This window comes from Sorex araneus, chromosome 6 (genome assembly GCF_027595985.1).
Source record: "Sorex araneus isolate mSorAra2 chromosome 6, mSorAra2.pri, whole genome shotgun sequence".
NCBI classification, from domain to species: Eukaryota; Metazoa; Chordata; class Mammalia; order Eulipotyphla; family Soricidae; genus Sorex; species Sorex araneus.
Genome location: NC_073307.1, coordinates 11,876,161 through 11,899,324, shown reverse-complemented (window position 1 = coordinate 11,899,324; position 23,164 = coordinate 11,876,161). Strand labels below are relative to the sequence as shown.

Sequence of the window (23,164 nt, the reverse complement as noted above, 5' to 3'; positions counted from 1 at the left end):
AAAAGATATATAGATCTTAAATTTTTCTTTAAAATTATTTTTATAATTTATAATTTCAAAATATAAATATAATTGATAATTTCAAAAACAGTAACAATAGGTCTCATTCCCCGACCCTGAAAGAACCTCCAATCATTGGGAAAGACGAGTAAGGAGAGGCTGCTAAAATCTCAGGGCTGAGTGTTAATAGAGATGTTACTGGTGCCTGCTCGAATAAATCGACAAACAACTTGATGACAGTGATACAGTGATAGTGATATTTTTATACACAGTTTTAAATCATGCTTATGATGCAGACGATGTGGAGACAGAGATTCCCAGGTTATTATTTTCAAGAATGACAATATTGAGTAATAAAGATGCTCAGACTCAGAGTTGGAAAGTAGAAAAGTTTATTGGAAAGTAAAAGAAAGGGAAAGAAACTCCACATGTGGGGAGAAACTTAGTATAGGACTAAGTGAAAAGTTTTGTGTTGGCCTTTTAAAAGCCCTTTGCATTTCCTATCAGTCGACAAGTATCAAAGAACGCAGGAATCTATAGGGTGGTCGGGCTGGGTATTGTCCAGTATCTTAGTCTCCCTGTGAGCCTAAGCTCTGGGGCTGGACTTTATGACGGACAATTGTTTATCAGAAACGCCCAGGAATTCGCAGGAAGTCAAAAATGTCGGATGGAGCAGCCAAAAGCAGGACTGCTCACAGCAGCTGGCAAGGTAAACGGGGGCTTCGTTTTTCATTCCCCCCTCTCAGAGATGAAGCCCTAATTGCAGTCAGGAAATAGGGTGTTGGGTCTACCTGGCTTCTTTGTGCTGACTTTGGGGGTGTCACATGGGGGCCCTGTGCAGTCGGGGAGTCTTAGGAACAGGGAGGCCTGGAGGTGGGCAATGCCAAGCCTCAGTTGCCTGCTACCCAAGGTTCCACATGAGTCATCATCTGTAGTGTGACGACTCAAGCCTAGAGAAATAAACCTGACATGAAGATTATAAGGCCAGGTCCTATCAGCTATGACAAGCAGAGTTCCGCCAAGGAACCAAGAAGGGCAGGACCCAAGTGAGCCAAGTCCAAGTATTTCCCATGAAAGCAAGTGTTAAGCCTGCCCCAGTATTGGGAGGCTTTCTTTATGGGTTGAAAATAGGTCTAGGCTCATTCACAAAGAGTGTCCCCTTCCAAGCATAGTACACACAGACTACACAGAAATGACCTAATGTCTGGGGGATGAGTATAATACTTGGAGGTCAAAGGCTAACTGTATTCTCAGTATAGAGGGCCCTTCTATGGCCGAACGGCCACTAAAATAGAGGAGAGGATGCGAGGATGACTAACTTCTGGTGTGGTCATACAGATTCTCCAGATGGGTTTAGGTCATCAGATTATCAAGCATCACCTAGGTCCCCCTTGTGACATTTCATACTGATGAGTCCCTTTTTTAAGGGTCATTTTCTGAGCTTGCCCTGCCTGTTCCCCTTGTCACGTTGCTTAGAGGGTAGGACAAGGGCATAGATAGCTTTTCAGAAATATTGGGTGACAGGCGCAAGAGCTAGAGGTTATGAGAAGTTATTCTTGCCCTTTTTGAGGGGGTCCTTTCTGGCAAAACAATTACAGATTAGCAAGACCCCAATTAAAATAACTTTGAACTGGGGCTGGAGTAATAGCACAGCTGGTATGGCGCTTGCCTTGCACTCGGTCAACCCGGGTTCAATTCCCAGCATCCCATATGGTCCCCTGAGCACCACCAGGAGTAATTCCTGAGTGCAGAGCCAGGAATAACCCCTGTGCATAGCCAGGTGTGACCCAAAAAGCAAAAAAAAAAACAAAAACAAAAACAAAAAAAACCAACAACTTTGAACTGAGCCTAGGTTCCGAGAACCAACCCCCTGGCCTGCTTTACAGGGAGTGGCTGATTTTCTCTGAATTCTCTGGAAGTTTTATTATACCTCCGTGGACCAAGAATATGGTTTTTCCACCAAAACCATGAAGCATGGTTTTTCTCTCCACCTCTACAATTAACATAACAGATTATTTGTCTTTAGTAAAAGCGACTTATTTTGCATAGGCACAGTAAGACCTGGGATAATAACTTTGAACTTTAAATTTAGTTAGAGCAAGGTGGCTTTTCCCAGGAAGCATTTGGTCACATTTTCCTACTGCAGGCCTCAGGCCAGTCTGTTTCGGTTTGCCTAACCCCAGAGGGTCCTTCCTCCAGGTCGTGAGGGCGACAGCGGCTCCACTTCTGCCATTCTCTTCTGATTAGTGGCCGTCTCTTTAAGTCTTTGCCCTCATACTAATGTGCTTTTTGAGCTCTTGGGCTCTCGCATGTCTTACTGAGAGTATCAGAAAGCCCACCCTGGGGTCCATCCGATGTCCTCCAGATTTGGGGGTGTTAGGATTTATGGTCAGTCTTAGAGCAACTGAAGCTTAAGTCAAGCCAATATGACAAATGTTCGGTTCTGTCATCTCTCAGTAAGATATCCCATTTGACTGGGCCTATGCAAACAATGATATTGCCACAAAGGGTTAAAGTTGTCAAAGGTGTTAAGAGAAAAGCAAACTGTCAGTTCTTACCATAGATGCAGTTTCCCCATTTGCTATGGGCCACAGAGCGAAAGAAGTGCTGTTCAAGGTTACAGAGGTAGAATATACAGTTTAAGCAACAATGCCATGTTCCTCTGGTTCTAGAATACATTATTCACAAAAGGTTGAATCTTTGTTCAGGAGTGCATCAAAATTGATAAGGTACAGATGATAAATGGGAGAAAGGAACTGAAAACAAATATTCTTGTTTAATTTTTACATAAAATTCAATGAAAAAAGTTAAGTCATTTACTATAAAACAAATTGCATAGATGTTTTGCTGATTAGCATTATATGCTTTGTGCCTGTGTTTCACATCGTTGACCTCTATATCCCCAATTATTTGGAAGTATTCTTGTAAAAAACCCACCTTACTGCATTTAACTCCTTATCAACATCTCCAGTACAGAGGCAGAAACACATACTCAAACTGAACATTTCTCTCCAATACCAAGAGAATATTCTAGATTAAATGAGGTAGATTTCTCTGTGGCAACTAGCAAAGTTTATGAACAAATAATGGAGGTCTTAAAACCAGGAACAATGTGGCTTCACTAGAAACAGAATCTTTAGTGGGTTCCGTTGGACAAACATTTGATCCCCTTGGATAGCCAAGATTGTAGTTTCAAAACCAATTATATTTGCTTGAGACCCAGGCTACAGCTAAATTCCTGAAGTCCAACATCAAGAGAGGATGATGCTAAAAGTCTCACATGGACACAAAGATGCTTTTGGGCTGAGAGGCCTTTCTTGCAAGTAATGGTTTATGTTTTTAATAGCTCACAAAAAACTAAATACTTAGGTCAAAACTACCATTTTGAATGGGTCTCAACTAAGTCATCACTTTTTCAAATTATAATAAAGAATTAACAAATGAGCAAAAATCTGGGTCTGTACTTCTAAGACCACTTTGTATGTGCCTAAGTCCAGGAAGAAAACAGTACCAGCTTAAAAATAAGTTGCTGTGGGGGTGGAGAGATTTGCCTTGCACATGCCTGGGCCGGGCTGGATCCCAGCACCCCATACGGTCCTCTAAGCCCGACCAGGAGCAAGCCCTGAGCACAGCCAGCTCTGGCCCCAGAACAACAGTTTAGAGACAAAGTAAGGTGCTGTCATTCATCAGAATGTTGTGATTTAGCAACTAAGAAGCGAAGGATTTTTAAAACATGCAAAGGAATTCCGAGTACGAGCCATGACAGATCTGTCATGGGCAGCACAGAGAATGCCAGGAATGCCACAGGCACCCCGTGAGCTGAAGAGGAAGCGAAGGCCTGGCATGCTCGGCTTTAGGGTATGCAGGCGAGGGGAGCTGAAGTGTCCACCTTGCGAGCTAACGACTCAGAACAGGGAGCTCTTCTACGCAACTCAGAATCAGCGGTGCTTCCTAGGTAACTCTGGGGGCGTGACCCGGCTACCAAGCCAAGCCAGACCCCACCTGCTGGAACCCCCACTTCCCCAGGGCTTGGCATGCACAGCACATGGTAATCAGCCACGGCCAGCCAGACACGTTTCCAATGGCTCAAGTGGTAATGGACACAAATGGCAGCAATGATACATCAGAAAAGCATGAACATGCTACAAATGGCACAGATTAACCCAAGCCTAATGGTGCTTGAGCAAGTCATCGTATTTTAAGGGTCTCAATTCTATTTCTGCAATTCAGTTCTTCAAACGAAGTCCTAGTGGGTACAAGAGCTTCTTGGAGGTGTTCATAGGAGCCTGTGAGAAGCACAGATCAACCACTAAATTGTCTCACAGGCCAAAAAGTGAGTCTGATCTTAAATCAGTCTTTTTTTCAGTTGATTACAATGGTAATTCCCGGGCGGAGAACAGACTTCCACATTTCAGAGTTCTAACATTTCAGTACAAAAATCATACACAAATTAAAAATATATATTTATCAAGAACAGTAATGGCATTTCATTCATCAAATTCATTTCAGACATGAGTTGCAATAAAGAAAGAGAAGTTAACAGCAGACTCAGATACTGATCTGCAAAGCCAGCTCCTTACAAACACCGCCCCGATGGCCTCAGTAAAAGGCGGCCCGCAGATCCCACTTTGAAATGTCACCGTGGGAATTTCTTAAACCTGCGTTCCTTGTGTTTAAAGCTGCATGCCATCTCATCTCCAAGGACTGTCTTCCGCCACACCCCCTGAGGACCGGGTGTCTCGGCGGCTGCCTGGCTTTTATTTCGCGAAGAAAAAGAAAACTTCTTGGACGGTCGATCCAAGGTGATGCCCACACCGAAGTTCTTGCACTTGGATATTTGTCAGCGTTCGCCTCTTCGGAAGCACGATTAAGTAGAGACTGAGATGGAGACTGGCTTCCTCCACCTCCCCCCCACCCCCCCTTTTAAAGTCTGTCCCCTGGCTACAGGCGAGCATCCACCACGGGCCCTAGGAGCACCACCTCCGGGCTGGGCTGTTTATTCTGCACCCAAATATCAGTTTAAGGTCAAATGTTCGAGAGAGAGAGTGAGAGAGAGAGAGAAAGAGAAGAGAGAGAGAAAGAGAAAAGAAAGAGTTTGAGTTTTAGAGCACCGGGCAGAAACGTCCCTTCTGCCCCGACTCCAGGCTGCTTGCGGGACCCGAGCCAGTTTCCCACGGGGACTGGCAGCACCAGCGTGTCTGAGACCCAAGAGACCCCCGTGAGTGACCCGCGGGGGACGAAAGGCTGCAGGACTCGTCCATCCCCCCGCCCCCCCAGGCTTGTGGGGGCGGCCGGGCGAGCCTCTTGGAGCAACGAAGCAAAGTGCAGGCGGGGTGCGGGCCCTACCGCGGGAAGCCCCCCCGGTGCGCGCCCCCGCGGCCCCCCCGGAAGCCGCCCCGCTCCCCGCGGAAGTTGGAGCGGTTCCGCTCGCGCCCGCGGCCCGCCGACGTGCCCCCGCGCCCGCCGCCCCTGGGCGCGCCGCCGCCCCGGTCCGACTTGGACTTGGGAGGGGGCGACTTGGGTCGGAGCCGCTCGATCTCCTCCGTGCAGCCCGTCAGGTAGGAGTTGGGCGCGCTGAAGTACGACGCGTACGTCTCCGCGTTGTAGTTGCTGTTGGTCAGCGTCGGTCCCACGGTGAGCCAGCCTGGACGGGGGGCGGGGGGAGAGAGTCGTTTGCAGCCCCCCACAGGAGAGAAGGGAGCAGGCGGCTTTGTATGCCGAGCCCGAGTGAGGTTTACAGGCTCTTCCTTCCTGAGCATCCCTGCAACGGCATCGACGCTGCAGAGTGCAACAGGGCTTGGCAAGAGCGGAGGGGAAGCTCCCCGCGAACTGCACGGTGCTCCCTGCTTAGCAGGGCGGTACCTGGGGATCAAGTGCACCTTCCGCACCTGAGTTTTTCCGAAACTGAGTTTCTCAGTTTCCCCGGCAACCTCCTCCGGGATGAGGCACGCGCGTGGTATGGAACGCAGCACACACGCTATTGCAAGGCAGCAAACGAGACAGTTCATAAAAAACAATAGTCTGCACGTTTCCTGCCGGTTTCTTACAACAATCAAACATGCAGATCCTCGCAGAGGAAAACCGGCCCTCCTGCCCAGAACGTCCTTCCTTGACCAGTTCGCTAGTCTCCAGAGGGAGGGATCACGAAAAGCCTAACGGCCTGATTTCCGCATATGTGACAGGCACAGAGTTTTAATCCTTTCACAGCCTGACTTGCGGTAATCTGATTGTATGAGTTAGGTAATGTGCTCGTGCATAATGATACTATGAGAAATATACCTGAAAATACCACTAAGGGAAAGAATATGTGTAAGGATTTCATCCAGATAATGAAGCAGAGCTCTCCAGGTTGCTACTATGATGTAGGTGGCTAACACCTATCATTTTACCGAGGTTATACTTTCCGACTGTTACTGTAGCCAAAAGGACAGTTTTCCAGGAAGGAACAAAAGAATTAGATGGTAGATTACAAGCCAAAAATAAATGCTCACCCCAGAAACCTAGATCGGTTGGAACAGAAAGTCTGTCTGAAGGAATGTATAGGAAAGTCCGCAGAGCTAAAGGAACGGAGAAGAGCATGCTGAAACCATAAAGCTAAAATTAAGTAGGATCTCCATTTACTTGTGCAACTACCTGAAGAAGTCATGTTTCCAAAAATCTATAAAATGCTAATCATTTAACATACAGAAATATAGTTGACAACTAAGGAAAAAAGAATGACTACGATTATATAGACACTTAAATATTTGCTCAGAAGGACCACAAAATATGTAGAATGGCCAGAGAACAATACAGTGGGTAAAGCATTTGCCAGGTAGCAGAGAACCAAGGTTCGATCCCTGGCATCCCATATGGGCCCCTGAGCACCACCAGGAATGATCCCTGAGTGCAAAGCCAAGAAGCAGCCCTGAGCATCGCTGGGCATGGCCCCCAAAACAAAACAAAACAAAAAACAAAATATGTAGAAATCATTCTTGGAGGTAATGAGATTGAATCTTGTTTCCTCTTCAACATTGTCTTTTAAGTACTTGCACTGGTAGCTCAGTTATTAAAAGATTAGCATCTGATACTTGCTTGTACTCCTCAGTTTTTGTTTTCTTTAAAGTTGTCAACCTTGAGCAGTTGCCACTGGGGATTATTCTCAGACCCAGGAACTATTTGGGTAAGATAAACTGGTTACAAAGAGAAAAATCTGCACTATATTTCCTCAAATGCTGCAGCCATAATCTTGACACTCAGCATGTAGGAACAGCGACATTTTCTGGAGGACACAATGTGAATCCCTAATGATCTTCACAACTCAGTGAAGAAATATTTTTGCTTATCTGCCGCAAGTGCTGTTACCCAAATATTACTTCATATATAAAGTTAATTTAGCATAAAAATTCCAAACAAGACGTTCATGTACATATGCAAAGAACATCTAAATAACTCAACACTCATTCTGTACTTGTGTGGATACTGCATATACAGTACCCATTTTTAAGTGATACACTGAAAAAAGTTGGGTTAAAAATATTAAGGTAGGGCCGCAGATAGAGAACAGTGGTTAGGGTGGCCTTGCACACAGCCAATTCCAGTTCAAATGTGGCACTGTGTATGTTCCTACCAGTACCCCAAGAGTGATTTCTAAGCACAGAGGCAGGAGCAGCACCTAGTACTGCTAGGTAGAGCCCCAATATCAAAGAAAAAACCTGGATTATCAATCAATGCACTCTTTTAATCCAAATTTATGTTTAAAGGATGCATGCAACCATCTCCACGATAACCATGGAAGGAACAACACAAGAAATATAATAGAAAAGAAAAATGGAATAATAAAATAACCCAAAGAAACAATAAGGGAGGGTGCATAGTACCAGGAATTATAGTACAGAAGGGCTAAACCCATTCAAAGGTAAAAATAAGCTAAATGAAAAATCAGCCAGGCCTTTTAAGTGTAAGGATACGGAAGACTGAAAGGAGAGAAGTAAGCCGTGCAAATGCCAACCAAAAGAAAACTTAAACAGATAAAATTAATAGAAAGATCAGATAAAGTGGAATTCAAAAGAAAAAGAGTAAAGAACGACATTTCATCGCTTCTTGGCTTTCTAAGATCAAGAAAGACATTTCGGGGCTGGAGAGAGAGTACAGAGAATAGAGCACTTGCGCTGCATGTGGGCTCAGTACCCAGGCACCACACCCAGTGCCCTGAGCACCACTGGTGAGGCCCCCAAAGAAAAGCAAAGCAGAGCAAGGCCATTTCCAAGCCCAGGGACAGCTCCGCGCTAAGAGCCCGCCATGCAAGCCCGAGGGCCGCGAGGCACAGGGTCGAGGCTGGGGCTGAGAGTTCAATCCCGAGCACTGTCCCACCCACGAGAAGGGATTCCCCATAAAGGCCTGTTTGCTTTCTCTGTTATCCTACCTGGTCGAATGGTACTGTCTCTTCCAAACAGATGAAGACGTCTTCTCCCGAGACAAAAATGTTCAATGATATGAAAAATTTCCACAGGTTTTTCTATGTTGCCAATTTCTGGTTCTTCCGTGATAATCAAGTCAATGTCCACATTCGCGTGAATGAAATCGCCATCCGTGCTCCGCTTCACCGTCCCTTTGATGCCCATAAGGCAGTGTTCCTGGGGGAGGGCAAGAGCGGACCAATGAGCCGTTTCATCACCAGCCACTTCCTGAAAACATTCTACATTCCTGCTGCCTCCACTCCAGGACATTCTTCATTTCTCTGAATCATGAGCCCACAGTTCTATGGACAAAAACCACACTGGAAAAATCTGAATCTCCAGATGTGGGCAGACGCCCAGGGGACCGGCCTGGGGCACCATAGAGTTTCAGGGAGTCTTTGCTGCTGCAATACTTGACAAGTGGCAACTTGCTTTCATCAGTCACGGAGACATGAACTTGGAATCTTAATATGATATTCTATAGGGCCTCATGTGATCCCTATCAAAACCAGACCCAAGAGATAAACCTTATGCCTGCAGAGGGAACTTTTAAGCATGATATAGACATCAAAATACTCCACGTAACTAAATGTGAAAAAATAAATAATTTTCAAATTTCCCTTCGAAAAAAGCAAAACAAAAAACACTTTCTCTAGTCTGGACTGTGGGAGTATAGAGTAAAACGTTAGCGCCCCTGCTCGTTACTCCTCCCTAAACTGTCAGTCTGATACGGGCAGGGCCGTCGTGAAAACCAAGGCTCTCAAGGGTTAAAATGCAGGTTCCCGTGCAGGAAAAGAGAAGGAAAAGAGAAATATGCCGCTGGGCTGACCAGTTTAGAGTCTTGCTGCTAGCATTTTTTCTATGTTTGGAGAAAGGGATCATTTCTGGGGGGTTAGTGATACCAAAATTCTGTGTCTTACTTAGAATTTCAGCAGCTTAGTGGATGCTAAACTAACAGAGAATAAAAAAAGTAGCGCTGTAGCACTGTCATCCCACTGTTCAGTTTGCTCGAGGGGACACAAGTCAACCAGAGACTTGTTGTTCCTGTTTTTGGCACATCGAGTACGCCACGGGTAGCTTGCCAGGCTCTCCGAGAGGGAAGGAAGAATCTGAACCCGGGTCAGCCGCATGCAAGGCAAATGCCCTATACCCGCTGTGCTATCGCTACAGCCCAAATAAAAAAAATAAAATAATAATTTAAAGTTAACTTGGATGTATACTGTAAATCTCTATGTCGAAGCAAAGAACCTTTCTACCAAAATTAATTATAAATTAAATAGTAATTTGGAAAAACTTGAAAGCAAACAAAGAAAACAAAGCAGTGAAGGCAATACCTTTGTTCTCTGGAAGACAGCCTTCGGATCTAACGTCTTAGTCTTTCCAGGGTTGTTTTTGTTAGTTTTAATCCAACAGATATCTTCACATCTCCTGTAACCCCACTTGCGTAAACACTGCAAATGAAAGAGTTTAAAACTCCTTAATAATAATAAACAGTACTGAGCTTCCTGGAGGGGCCAGAGAGGGATGAAGGCACAGGCCTTGCATGTGGCTGATCCTGGATTGACTGCTGCACCTGGCACCCAGGTACTGGCCGGTGCAGTCCCGGGAGGCCTGGAGCACCACTGAGAGTGGCCTGGAGCACAACCAGGGCCCAAATAGCCTGACATCATTGGGCTCTTCCATGAAATCACGGATCCAGCTGGCCCCCAGGCCTCCTCCTGAACATTCCGTGGGAGGCCTCCTATCCAGCCCCGACAAAAATTCCTAAAGAACTGTGAACTAGTGGCTTCAGCTTTTTTCTTTTAGCACCAGAATCTTAAGAAGAATCATGAGCCTAAAGATATACAGCCACTACAGAGAATAAATATATGTTTTTTGAATACTGATACATTTCATTACCAGAACACTAAAAGGATCGTGTAATATTCCAATTCTTTAATACAGTATCCGTGTGAACAACACAAAGTGAGTTTTAAAAGTTATAAAAATATTCCTACCATTAACAGTATTGTAAACCATGGTGCCTGAACAAGTAACAAAATATATGTATATATACAAAATATACACGTATATATGCACACACACACACATATATATATATATACTTGGTCCACATAAATATAAATACACTCACACATATACACTTGGTTCCTGTTTAATCATAAAAGATTAAAGAAACATAAAAGATCACTATGTAGCTAAAAGATAGCTGAAGCAGAAAACTGTCAAGAATGTTTGATAACTTTTTTCAGATAAATCTCATCGAATATTTTTATTAAGTTAAATACCTATAACCTCAAAAAAGTCCATTTTAGAATTCTATTATTTATTTATACATTATTCATAAAAACCTAATTTTTAGCCGTAAGTAATTTGAGAAATAGAGAAATTTAAACCACAGTGTCCGCGAGTCACTATGTGAACACAGAATAAACATCAGCTAGCCACTTGACAGCACGTGGGCAGCATCACATATGTAGGAGCTGGCCGGCAGCGAGCAGACCCATGAGGACACAGTCCTTCCCCCAGCTTGGGGACATAGGTCGTGCAGCACCACAGTCAAGCACAGGTGAAAAGGCCAGCTGGGAAAGCCAGTGAGGGTGCTCCAAGCAGTGCTCGGGGAGCCAAGGGACCACTCCCAGCTATTCCTGACAAATCAGGTTGTCCAGCTGAGGATGGGAGCCCGCAGGGCCACCCCAGCAACCCATGGGGTGGCCAGGTCACCCCCAGCAGTGCCCAAAAGGACACGTGGTGCTGGGGATCACACCTGGGGCGGGGAAATTCAAGGCACACCCCCTAACGTCTCTACAAGCGCCCTGCTCCGTAAGACATATGCTTTTATTGTTGGAAAGAGCAAAATAATGTAATTTTTATTTCAAAAAAGATATATCAAGATCAACCTCCACTCCAATTACAATACGTTCATTTTGCTCTTGATATTGACTATCATAACTGCCACAAGTCACAAGTATTTCTCATGTTGAACTACTCTGTACTAATTTTTAGCCAAAATCTGATAAACTGGTACATAAAAAAGTAATATGATAAACTGGTACATAAACAAATATGATAACCACTCCTAATCACTCTGAACTGCGCCTGGGAAGACGGAGAAAAGTCCAAATTAGACATGAGAGCTAAATAGGTTAATATAAATATACCTAGGAAAACATATAGTAAGTTCCTTAACTTTTTCCATAGCCTCTTGAAGGAAGTGTCAACAAAAAGATAAACATCCAATTGGAACATTTAGGCTTAGTTTCACCTTGAAAGTAATAAATGTCAGAAGCAATTACATAGCAAACTTATTTATACAAAGACTACAAAGTAACTGCAGAATTTCAGGTTCTGAGTACAGATCCTTCTCAATGTAAGCCAACTTTGAAATTCCTCACCTATCAAATTACCAAGATTAAATCAGAATCAGATCATTTGTGGTATGACAAATAGTATGCTTAAAAATGGGACCAGAAATGTGACTCAGTGGTAGAGCAAACACCTGTCTTACAAGACTCAGCTGAAATTTTGTTTCAAATCTTTAAACTGCTTTCTTCCTGCAGCTACAATAAACTTTATTTACATTTATTCATTCCTAGTGTTGACATGATGGGGTACTGCCTTTTCTGCATTCTCTTGGGAAAATTTCATCTCTTCTGAATGTTTTCTTACTAGTTAAGACACAAAGGACCAAAGGAGAATAAGCTTCAAGCTTCTTATACAATACATCATGGTTTATACTTTTTTCCTTTGAATTTAAATATCTACTTCCGAAAAGAATGCCACCTTACCACTCTTCCAAGGTCCAGTCCCTCCCCGGAACCACACCAGAGAAAAATGAAAGATCGGGGTGCTGCAATCTCATCAATTTCTAGCTTCATGATCTATAAAAAAAAAAAAAAAGTAAATATTTTGTTTCCCATTCATCCTAAATCCAAAAGAGTAATTACTGAGATTTATCCTGTCTCTTGAGATGTGTTCTTGTTCTACTTGTTTAGTTTTTAGGTTATACTGAATTAGGACAATATGCATATGAGCATATTTTCATATAAATATACTTGCTTTTATATAAAAAGATAATAATCATTGATATATAAGTGGAATTTTTTATGACATAGTCTGAGAGCAACCCTTAATTATTTGGGTTAAGAAATAAGAAACTAAAACAAAAAAAATTATTCAAAGTTGGAATAAAATTAAAATGAAACTTTACAAAAAATGCTTATAGACATTCTGGTTCTGATATGTAGAGAAGACTTACAAAATAAATCTACGTACTCATTTTATTGTAATGATTATTTTAAGTCAGAAATGCAAAAAAAAAACCACACACACCTGATAAATCTGTTTACCTTATCTCACATAAAAAAAGTAAGTTTTTTAATAACTAAATCTCAAAACTTTGAGAATAGCATATACTCACGGTATGCCTTGGGCACTGCCAGGTGTGGCCCAAAACCCAAAGCAAACAATTTTCATCTTCAACTTATCTTTGTGCATTAAATTATGGTAATAATGCAAAATTAATTATGTATAACCCCATTCTGTATATACCTTTGATTTTAACTCTTAACATCTTTCTTAATCTAGGGGCCAGAGAGATAGTACAGAAGGTAAGGTGCAAGCCTTGCGTGGTTTGATCCCCAAGCCCCACCGGAAATAACCCCTGAACACAGACCTAGAAGTTAGCCCGAGTGCCCAATACCCCTTCACACATTCCCCATAAAAATCTTCCTTAGGACCTGGAGAGAGCACTGCCTTGCATGCAGCTATCTGGATCTGAACCCCAGTACCACCAGGAGTGAGCCACATGTTACTGAATAATAATGAAGATAACTATTCTTTCTCATTGCAAGCTAAGCACGAAGTGTGGTATTTTAGTATATCTAAAGTGAAGCAGTACTCAGGGGTCACTTCTGCACTCCTGGTGGTGCAGGGCAGGGGGTCAGGAGCATCCTATGTGATTGGACCTTGTTTGAAGGCAAGTACCACATCACTTCCAGCCCCAATGTAGTATTTTAAATAAAATCCTTAATGGAACACACCAACACCTACTGAGTCTCTAATATGAATACTACAATGATCACTTCAGGGTAATGCGCCAGTCCCATTAAACCTGTGTGCTTTAGCTGTCAGAAAAAATGAGGTCATGACGTTTGCATATAAGTGGATCTACATGGAAAGTGTCATGCTAAGTGAAATGAGTCAGAAAGAGAGAGACAGACATAGAAAGATTGCACTCATCTGTGGAATATAGAATAATAGACTATAAGACGAACACCCAAGAATAGTAGACATAAGTACCAGGAGGTTGTCACCATGGCTTGGAGGCTGTTCTCTCATTCTGGGCAACTCAGAGAAGGGAACAGCAAGTAAAATGTGGTTGTTGGTCATGTGGGGGAAAGATGATGCGGGCCAAATATAGACTAGAGACTGAACGCAGTGGCCACTCAACACCTTTATTGCAAACCACAACACCTAACCAGAGAGAGAGAACAAAAGGGAATTCCCTGCCATAGTGGCAGGGTGGGGTGGGGGGAGACGGGACTGGGAAGGGGGGGTGGGATGTTGGGTTTACTGGTGGTGGAGAATGGGCACTGGTGAAGGGATGGGTTATCAAACTTTGTAAGGGAGAAACATGAGCACAAAAATGTATAAATCTGTAACTGTACCCTCACGTTGACTCACTAATTAAAAATAAACTATTAATAAAAAAAAAAAAAAAAAAAAAACCTGTGTGCTTTCTAAGGACAAGTTCTGAGTCTTAGTCATCATTTAATATCGAGAGTCCAGCATACTGCCGAATACAGTCCGGGACTCAGTATACCTTCAACGATCAAGAAAAATCAGGTGACTTTCTATTAATGATGAACGTTAACTTGCTTAACTTTAGAAATATATAACAATATAACAAGTTAGTAACAATTATACTGTACTGAAATCATATATATTTTTTAAAATAATTTAATGTAAGGCCTTTGAAGAGTAGAAATTATGTTTTATATATTTAAGGCCTTTGAAGAGTAGAAATTAAGTTTTATATATTTATACTAAGATGCAGATTGAGTTGTCAGTTCTTTCTGTTTCCAGATATTGCAATACCCTCCCATTCCAAGACTGCAACTAAGAATCTTCTCTGAAGTATGTACTCACTGGTCAAGTTCCAGCTCAAAGTAGAATCAGACTAAAGATACTGTAACTTGTTCAAGTTACTGAAACTTCAGACCCAATATGTACTATAAATCAAAACTTCTGATCCCTGGAAGAGCGGGACTTATTAACAATCATACTTTATCAAAGAGACATATATTTGATTATACTTGAAAAATACAGAGAAAGTTTCATCATACATCATCCCAAGTCCAGCATTTTTCATTAGCAGTGATGCCAGTCTCTCTGTAATACTCTTCTAGTGGGGGTTCCAGAAGAATCACATCAAATTTAGGTGTCAGTTCTCTGATGTCAAAAGCTTCTATATCTGCCTGTAAGTACCTGTATTAAAGCATAAAATGTGACAAAGGTGCAGAGGTAGACAGTTCAATTGTTTGGGCACAAATCTGGGAGGAAAAAAAGCAAGCAGGATGTTTTCAAATACCCTGGAGAAAGTAATACAAATGTCTTAAATCTCACCAAACAATACAAAATCATGAACTAATTAATTAAAGCCTTTTTTTTTAACGAAGGGGAAATCTTTCTTCAGTATAGATCTCTGCAGTCTCCTCAGTATAAATCTCTTCTACATGCCCTACAATGTGAATGTCATTATATCTCAAGCACACCCAGTTCTTTCATTTTTATAGTGGAAGTCCACACAAAGATGTTCAAGCCCCCTTCCATTATCTAAATTCTAAGTTTTTCTCAATTGTTTAGTTAAATCCAAAAACTACTTCTAAGATTTTAATTTTTCCCAACAGAAGTCTCTAAAGATGGATGCAATTTTCATTAGCTTGTATAAACTGACCTTCCAGTTACTCAGTATCAATTATCACCAGCCTTTACTAAAAGGGTATTTGCATATATTTAGGCACATAATACTTTATACTATTTTTAAACAGAATAAATATTAAAGTATACTAATATTTTTCACCACTCTGACTTATTTCACCACTCTCATCATTAATAGATACATCTTGGCAAATATAGTGTACAAAATAAAGCTAAGTGAAATAATAGATTCTTCAAGTTCAGAGGCCTCACATACATTTCTTTTTTTTTTTTTTTTGCTTTTTGGGTCACACCCAGCGATGCCCAGGGGTCACTCCTGGCTTTGCATTCAGGAATTACCCCTGGCCGTGCTCAGGGGACCATATGGGATGCTGGCGATCAAACCCAGGTCGGCCGAGTGCAAGGCAAACGCCCTACCCGCTGTGTTATCACTCCAGCCCCCTCACATACATTTCTTACCTGATAATGAAAATATTCTGTTTGGCAATAGCTCAAAGTAAGTGTCTATCATATTCAAAATGTTATAAATAGTATTTCTGAATGCTGAGTTAAGATTTTTACTTTAATTTTTTTCCTTCATCTAAGTCTTTTTCTACAAAAAAATATATAGACACTGGAACAACAGAAAACTGCGAAAAAAAATTTAAGCAAACTAGACAGCACTCGAGTTTCAAATGAATACATTAACTCTAAAGAGGAAATTGAGTGCATTAACATGATTAACATGCTATCAGGGGATAAAATAATTACATTTGAATCTGTACTGGGAACAGAAAGTAAATAAACCAAAAAAAAAAAAATCACTTACATAGGAGGAGTGTTAGATTTAGCTATCAACTCATCTTTCAGCCTGATGAGCTCTCTCAGTTTAGGGTATTCTTCAAATCTGTCAGCCAAACCTGAGGAGAAAATCAGACAATTCAAAATTTCAATAGAATTAGAATTAGTGTCAGTGAATTCAGGGAAGGCTGTGAGTCCTGCCAAGTAAACAGAATCACACCCAGTTTATTTTTCTATCCTCTTAAAAAAAGTTAATTAACATGTGTCACATACACATTTCATACCTCATGACCCGAATACCACATGCCTGCAAAAATCCAGATGCTGTCAGGGCCAGAGAGATAGTACAGGGGTTAGGGTGCTTGCCTTGTATGTGGCTGATCCTGGTTCGATCCCTGGCACCACTCTCAAGCACAGAGCCAGGAGTAAGCCCACAGCATTATGGGTATGGCTCAAGAAAACGAGAGGAAGGGAAAAAGAAGAGGATAAAAGACTGAGGGAAAGAGTATATACCAGAACTACTGAGAATAGACAGGAGAAAACAATCGAGGAAAAAAATAATGTTGTTAGAAATTTAATCCACAAAAAGAACAAATTACATGCAGGTAATCCAAGAGTTATGATAGTATATCCAACCAATTCTGGCATACCTACGTCCCTGATGAAATTCTGAGGTCTATGTCCAGTGTCTACAAAATGTTGGCAGTAATCATTGTGGGGGTTTAAACTCTGTGTTCCCTGAAGAAAATGTTAAAATCATATTAACAACATGCACTCTGATGGCAGATACACTAACTCTGATCCTTGTTTTCTATGAGGTTATATAAAACATTAGTGGACTAACAAAATGAAAAACAGTTGCAATATTCAGAAACACCCCAACTAGAATTACTCAATAGCCCAAAATGTTAATCCAGCATGATCTAATCCTAAAAAAGCCAGGTATTCAAATATTTCACAAATATGCTTAAACTGTATTTTATAACAATAATACCTTAATAACAAAATCTGAAAACCCAAGAGGCATTCATTTACAGTCTTTTCAGGCACAGAACTGAAATGCGGTATTTTAAAATTTGAAAATTACTTACCTTAAGAAAAGTACTTGAATCTTTGTAAATCTCTTCTTCATATGGCAAATTCTCTTCCTCCTGTTGCATTTCAAGTTCATCCTTGTTAAAGGAAGATTAAGTAGGTATATTTTGTATAGAACATATATTTTATGTAGCATGATACCTTGATTATTTAAAATCAAGATTCTGATTTTATTTTCATACTATATAACAAACTTTTTAAATCACCATGGAAGTCAAACACTGAAATCTTCACTTTCTCATCAAAAGATTCAATCAGTTGATTACTTTTACAATAAAATAGTTTAATCTTAATAATAAAGTTTCTACAGCTAAATGTTTTGTCTAAAACATTTTAAACAGCTAAATTAGAATTAATCTCAAATATAATGACAAAAGTTAACAGAAATTTAGCTCAAATAAAAAAATACGACCACCAGGCCAGAGAGTTGGCCTTGCAACCAGCCAACCCAGGCTTGACACTCCATACAGTCACCCGAGCACTGCTAGGTGTGACCCTGAGCACTGTTAAGTGTGGCTCCCAAAACAAACAAAAAAGATATGACCACTTATGGGGCTATTTATATGAAATTGCTATTTCTACAGGTTGGAAGGTTATAATCTTGGGCGCTGTATAGTTTGACCTGAAATAATAAAAATATCTGTTATACTTTAACATATGGCAAAATACAGCACAAAGCATTTGTGAGATTAGATAACAGCATCATTGAGCTTTCTAGACACTCACTGAAACGATTCTTTTTTTTTTTTTTATAATTTTTTTTTTTTTTCGCTTTTTGGGTCACACCCAACTATGCACAGGGGTTACTCCTGGCTCATACACTCAGAAACTACTCCTGGCGATGCTGGGGAGACCATATGATGCCAGGGATTGAACCCAGGTCGGCTTCATGCAAGGCAAACGCCCTACCCGCTGTGCTATTGCTCCGGCCCCGAAACGATTCATTCGTTATTAAAATAGCAGTATAAAAAATCACTAAAACTGCAGATATGTCTATACTTTCAATTAAATATTTAAATTATAGATTTAGAAACTGGGTTTTTATTGGGCCTCTCTCAAAAATGGTTTATGGGTTTTCTGAGGTTTTTATTTATTTGGGGCCACATTGGGTGGTGCTCAGAGATTATTATACCTGGTGATGCTCAAGGGACCATATGCAGTGCCATGGACTGAACTATGGGCAACTGCATGCACGGCAAGTGTCTTACGCTAGGTCCTAGCCCTCTGGCCCTCAGAAATGGCTTTACCCAGCCATGTGGCACTCATTTTCTGAACAGTAGGCTTTTCTGGGGAGTAGATAGGTGCAGCCAGGGATGGTCAGTGGACCATCCAGTGCCAAAAATGGTTCGCAGACTTCTATCATTGAGCATACACTCCACTTGGCATGCACACAGCTGACTGAGCAATCTCTCTGGCCTCTTCTCCAAATAATTTTAACTATGCTAGCCTATATGGTTAACATGGAGTACACAATCCCAGCAAAAGATAATACTGCATCCTCCCAAAATCTGATGCAAATATCAGCTTCCAACATATTTTTCTCCTTCTCATATATTATAGCCCAGTACTTACATTATATGAAGAGCTTTAGATAATTTAGCCTGCATAAATCTTGCATTAAAATGATAAAACTATCTGAATTTACCTGGTTACCTACATGCTGACAATTATTTCAAACGTTTTAAAATGGAATGTTCTGGAGTCAGGGATATGGTTTAAGCGGTAGCTCTGCAGGTGAGACCCTGAGTTCGATCCCCAGTAGCACATGCCCCTCTCCCCACAAACCAGCAGGATGTATCCATGGTGACTCCTGACAAGTGCCAGCCTTAAGCACTGCTGTAAGTCCTGCCATACCGTCCCCCAAATAAGTAACTAAAATTAAATTCCAACTTTCTCGACTGGAGAGTTAACAGCTGAACCAAATGCTTTGTATGCAAGAGCCCTGGGGTCAATGCCCAGCATCCATCATTCCTGAAGCACCACCAGGAGTGATCCACAAGCACAAAGCCAGGGGTAGCCCTTGAGCACCCTCAGGTATGGCCCAACCATTCCCACCCCCCAAAAAAGAGATCAACAAATTTGTTCATCAAATTTGTTTTCCTGCGTAAGAATCTATTAATAGAAGAATTAGGTTTTTTCTTGACCACCAAAGTGCACCCGTCTCTACTTGCCTTATATTCTTCCATTTTATCTTCATCTGTCTCTCCTTCATCTTGATACCTACGTTTTGCATTTGGAGCAGAGGTATCATAGGATGCCCTAAAATTTTAAACTGAAATATCACATACAAATATATTCAATATGTACAAATGACTCTATTGATAATGGTAAATAACAGGTCATGGAAAGAGAGCAAGAATATAATTTTCTAGACTAAACCATACCTAGCTAGTCACCTAGTTTACAAATCATGTAAAGAGTTACTCAATCTACTTGATGATTCCATACTTCTTTTTAACAAAAGAGGAAAAGAAGCACCTATCAGATGTCTGACAAAAAGTTCTATAAATAGAAGATTCTTATCTACCTAGAACAAAATTCATATTCGAATTATAATACTGAAATAATTCCAAAATGCTTCGTGAACTATCAAGTGGCCATCACTTGGAGAATAATGGTTTGTCTTATATATTTTGTTTTGGGGCCACACCCAGTAGTACTCAGGGATCACCCCTGGCAGTGCTCAGGGGGCCGTATGAGGTGCCCAGGATTGAACCTGGGTCAGCCGAGAGCAGGGCAAACATCCTACCTCTGTACAACTGCTCTGGCCCCCATGTCTTACAATTTTAGAAATATAGTTATTTTTGGCACATAAGCTGATTCTTGTTTGAACATTCCATTTTTGAAATTTTTATAAAATTCTTTTTATGAGAATTTACTATCTTGAGAAAATGAAAAGCCATAATTTGTGAACTAGGAAATCTCAATGTTTCTGAAATCTGTTTTTGATGTTTTTCATAGCAGCACACTTCATACCTAGATTTATTAAACAACACTCCTTTCTCAACATCAATACAATTGTTAAAAAAAAAATCATTTGCCTGACCTGCAAGTTTCTCTCGTCTCAGCAATCTCTCTCTGCTCATCTTTGCTATTTAACACAGCGCCAATGCTGTCAGCACTTTCCGCTCCCAACTGTGAAAAGGCAAAAACAAAGAAATTAGATGCCAACACAGTGTGCAGACATTTCAGCCAGCTGGAAGCTGCATTTAATAAACTAAGTCATTTTATTTTTAATTGCCACTTCCTCAGCAAATGGATGTTATCTTGGAGAACAAAATGAGGACACTCTGGAACAATACCCTGCAAATGAAGGACAATTTGGCCCGATGAAAACAGTGCTCAGGGATCACTCTCCTGGCAGTGCTCCCAGGACTTTAAGTGGTGTTAGGGATCCAAGCCAGGTTGCTACCTACTGTATTTTCTCTCCAGGCTTTCAGTTACAGTTTGAAATAAAGGCACTTCACTGTAGCTAGTCTCCTCCTTTTATTTATTTATTTGGATGTCACCAAGAATTGAACCTAGGACTTTATGCAAGGCAAGGGCTGTCTACCAGTGAAGCCCTGAGTTCATACCCCACGTCCAATTTCCTAAATAATCAAGAATAAAGCAAGCAATCACCAAAATAGAAAAAAAAGACCAGCTAATAATGTTTATAGTATTAATAGGCATTATGCTATGAAAAACAGTAAGTTTTGCTCTTCTGATAGTAAATAAACCAACTTTCATTAAAATGTTACACGGCAAGAGACACAGCCCAGGGGACTAAGGTTCTTGCCTTGTATGTGGTTAACTCAGCTTCCATCCCGGCACTGCGCATGGTCCCATCACACCATATGCCTGGCCCCCACCCCCACCACCGTTTTATTTTATTTTTTTTAAAAAAGAGAGAAAAATGATTTCCGATTTGTCCGGACTCATATAAGTGGTCCAAGAACAGATTAGATTCCAATACCCCAATTTTTACCACTCTACTATCAATCTTTTCGTCAGATGAAGAAAGAATATAGGCTTCAAACTGGCAGTTACTAAAATAAATATATATATATATATAGAGAGAGAGAGAGAGAGAGAGAAAGGAACAACACGATGCTGCATTAAAGCTCAGCTCGTGAGTGTCCCGCCCATCATTTTCAAGGACCTGAAGAAACTGACCAGAAAGGCCAGCCTCTGGTTTCAAGCCCTCCCCTTCTCCCTCGAAGCCCTGAAGATTGCTCTGTGAAGCAAGACTTGGAGACGAACCGAGCTCCAACTGACTGGCGCGTCAGACTGAATTAATCCACGAAGCCTCTCTCAGCATTAATCCTCCCGAGAAAGTCACTAGCACCTAGGCTGTGGGGACCGAGGGGCGGTCAGAATCCAAATCACCGATGCCTTAACACTATTTCCAATGCAAACTTTAGATCTGCTCCCATCAAAGTGAGAGGAAAACAATAATAATAATAATAATAATAATGATAATTTTTTTAAAGGATCCTTTCAGCACGAAGCCACCCTCTCCGGGGCGGGACGGGGTGTTCAGCCACGAGCAGAAGCAGCAGGAGCAGAAGACCCCGGAAAGAGCAAAAGCCCCAGTTTGGTTGCGCGAACGGCGGGCAATGCACCCCTGCAGGGCCACTAACGCTTTCGAGACACCCCCCTCTCCCCCCCTCCCGCCGCGATCGGGGGAGGGAACCGAGCGCCACGACGGGGCAGTGAACACAACTCTGGGCAGCCCTGAAGCCGGGCGGGCGCGGGGTGAAGGGTCGGGGGCGAGGGGAGGGGACAGGGAACGTGGGCAGCCGCGCACGCGCACCCCAGCTCCCCCCGCCCCCCCCCCCCCACACACACCCCCGGGCCGCGGACCTGCTGCGCGAGGAGCTGTCGCCGTAGCTTCTGGCGCTCCCGGATCTCCTGCAAGCGGCTGTCCATGTCTCAGCGCCCGGTTCTCACGCGCCCCCCCCGCCCCCCGCCAGAGAGAAACCCCCGCCCAGTTCCCATCCACAACCGGGGGAACGCGCGACTCTCCGGGAGCGGCCGGCGGCCGGGGTCGCCCGCTGCTTGGCCCAGTGGCTAGTTCCGGCGCGGCCGGAAGTGGCTCCCGGATCCCGGAAGTCCCGCCTCCTCGCCGACGCCGCTCCTCCGAAGGCCGCGGGATAGCGCCGCGTGAGGGGCCGTCGCCGGCGGCCGGGGATGGGGGATTCCCCTCCGCCCGTCTGTCGCCGCGGATTCGAACCGAGCCCAGCCACGGGGGCGTGCGGCCCGCCCGCCCTTTCCCCTGCGGCCTCAGACTCCCCGTGGCGTGCTCCCGCTGTTTCCTCAGAACGGGCCAATTTTTTCCTTCCTCCCCCCTCCCAGTCCCTCAGTGGTCCGCCCTGCTGGAAAAACGTCAAACCAGCGGTTGGGGATTTGGGTTTTTTTTTTTTCCCCCTCACCGAAACCCCCAAATTCGATCTGGCTTGTCACCCTGACGCATCATTTGCTCCCTGAGCGCTCTTGTCCACCTCAGCGCTTCTTAGTGTCTGCCCTCCGGGTTTCCCTCTTATCCGTAAAAACGCGCCCGCCGGCGCCGCCGGGAAACCCCTTTGATTTGGTATTATTATTACTTTTATTATTATTATTATTATTATTATTATTATTATTATTTTGGTGTGGTGAGTTGGTTTTGGGCCTTGGTGCTCAGCACCTCCAGTCAGGGAAGTTTTGTGAGTCCAAGAATGACGGGGCTTGAGATAGAACAGCGGGGAGGGTCTGCCTCAGACGCGCCCGACCCGGGTTCGGGTTCGGGTTCGGATTCCATCTGCGCCATCCCGTATGGGCCCCGAGTACCTCCCGGAGTGAAACCTGAGCATCGCCCCGAATGTGGCAGGACAAAAAAAAAGAAAGAAAGAAACCTAATTTACCCACGAGCCTCAGATTTGGCACCTCAC

General features: G+C 42.7%; 1 protein-coding gene across 5 annotated transcripts; it reads right to left on the bottom strand.

Annotated features, from left to right (window-relative positions):
• Window positions 1-375: 375 nt before the first annotated feature.
• On the bottom strand, window positions 376-22,284 carry METTL14 (methyltransferase 14, N6-adenosine-methyltransferase subunit). 5 transcript variants are annotated; one of them, XM_055141783.1, is made up of 11 exons: window positions 22,101-22,284; window positions 20,302-20,390; window positions 19,427-19,514; window positions 17,252-17,311; window positions 16,811-16,898; window positions 16,189-16,279; window positions 14,786-14,927; window positions 12,227-12,319; window positions 9,773-9,889; window positions 8,405-8,615; window positions 376-5,644 (listed from the first exon to the last, which is right to left on the bottom strand). In XM_055141783.1, the coding sequence occupies exons 1-11, from the start codon at window positions 22,164-22,166 to the stop codon at window positions 5,343-5,345; spliced, it is 1,347 nt and encodes a 448-aa protein (XP_054997758.1). In that variant the 5' UTR covers window positions 22,167-22,284; the 3' UTR covers window positions 376-5,342. The 5 variants fall into 5 exon arrangements, with proteins under 5 accessions (XP_054997758.1, XP_054997759.1, XP_054997757.1 ...); XM_055141784.1 differs by having other exon boundaries at window positions 17,252-17,332; window positions 19,427-19,475; XM_055141782.1 differs by having other exon boundaries at window positions 17,252-17,332; window positions 22,101-22,283.
• Between the last annotated feature and the right edge of the window lie 880 nt (window positions 22,285-23,164).

Excerpts from the sequence above, each read along its gene's own strand:
- METTL14 (XM_055141782.1), bottom strand. The coding sequence starts at position 22,166 with ATGGACAGCCGCTTGCAGGAGATCCGGGAGCGCCAGAAGCTACGGCGA. Across the intron at positions 12,320-14,785 it reads AATGCTGGACTTGGGATGAT|ATCATGAAGCTAGAAATTGA; the intron begins GTATGATGAAAC and ends TTTTTTTTATAG. Across the intron at positions 5,645-8,404 it reads AGACAGTACCATTCGACCAG|GCTGGCTCACCGTGGGACCG; the intron begins GTAGGATAACAG and ends CCCCCCGTCCAG.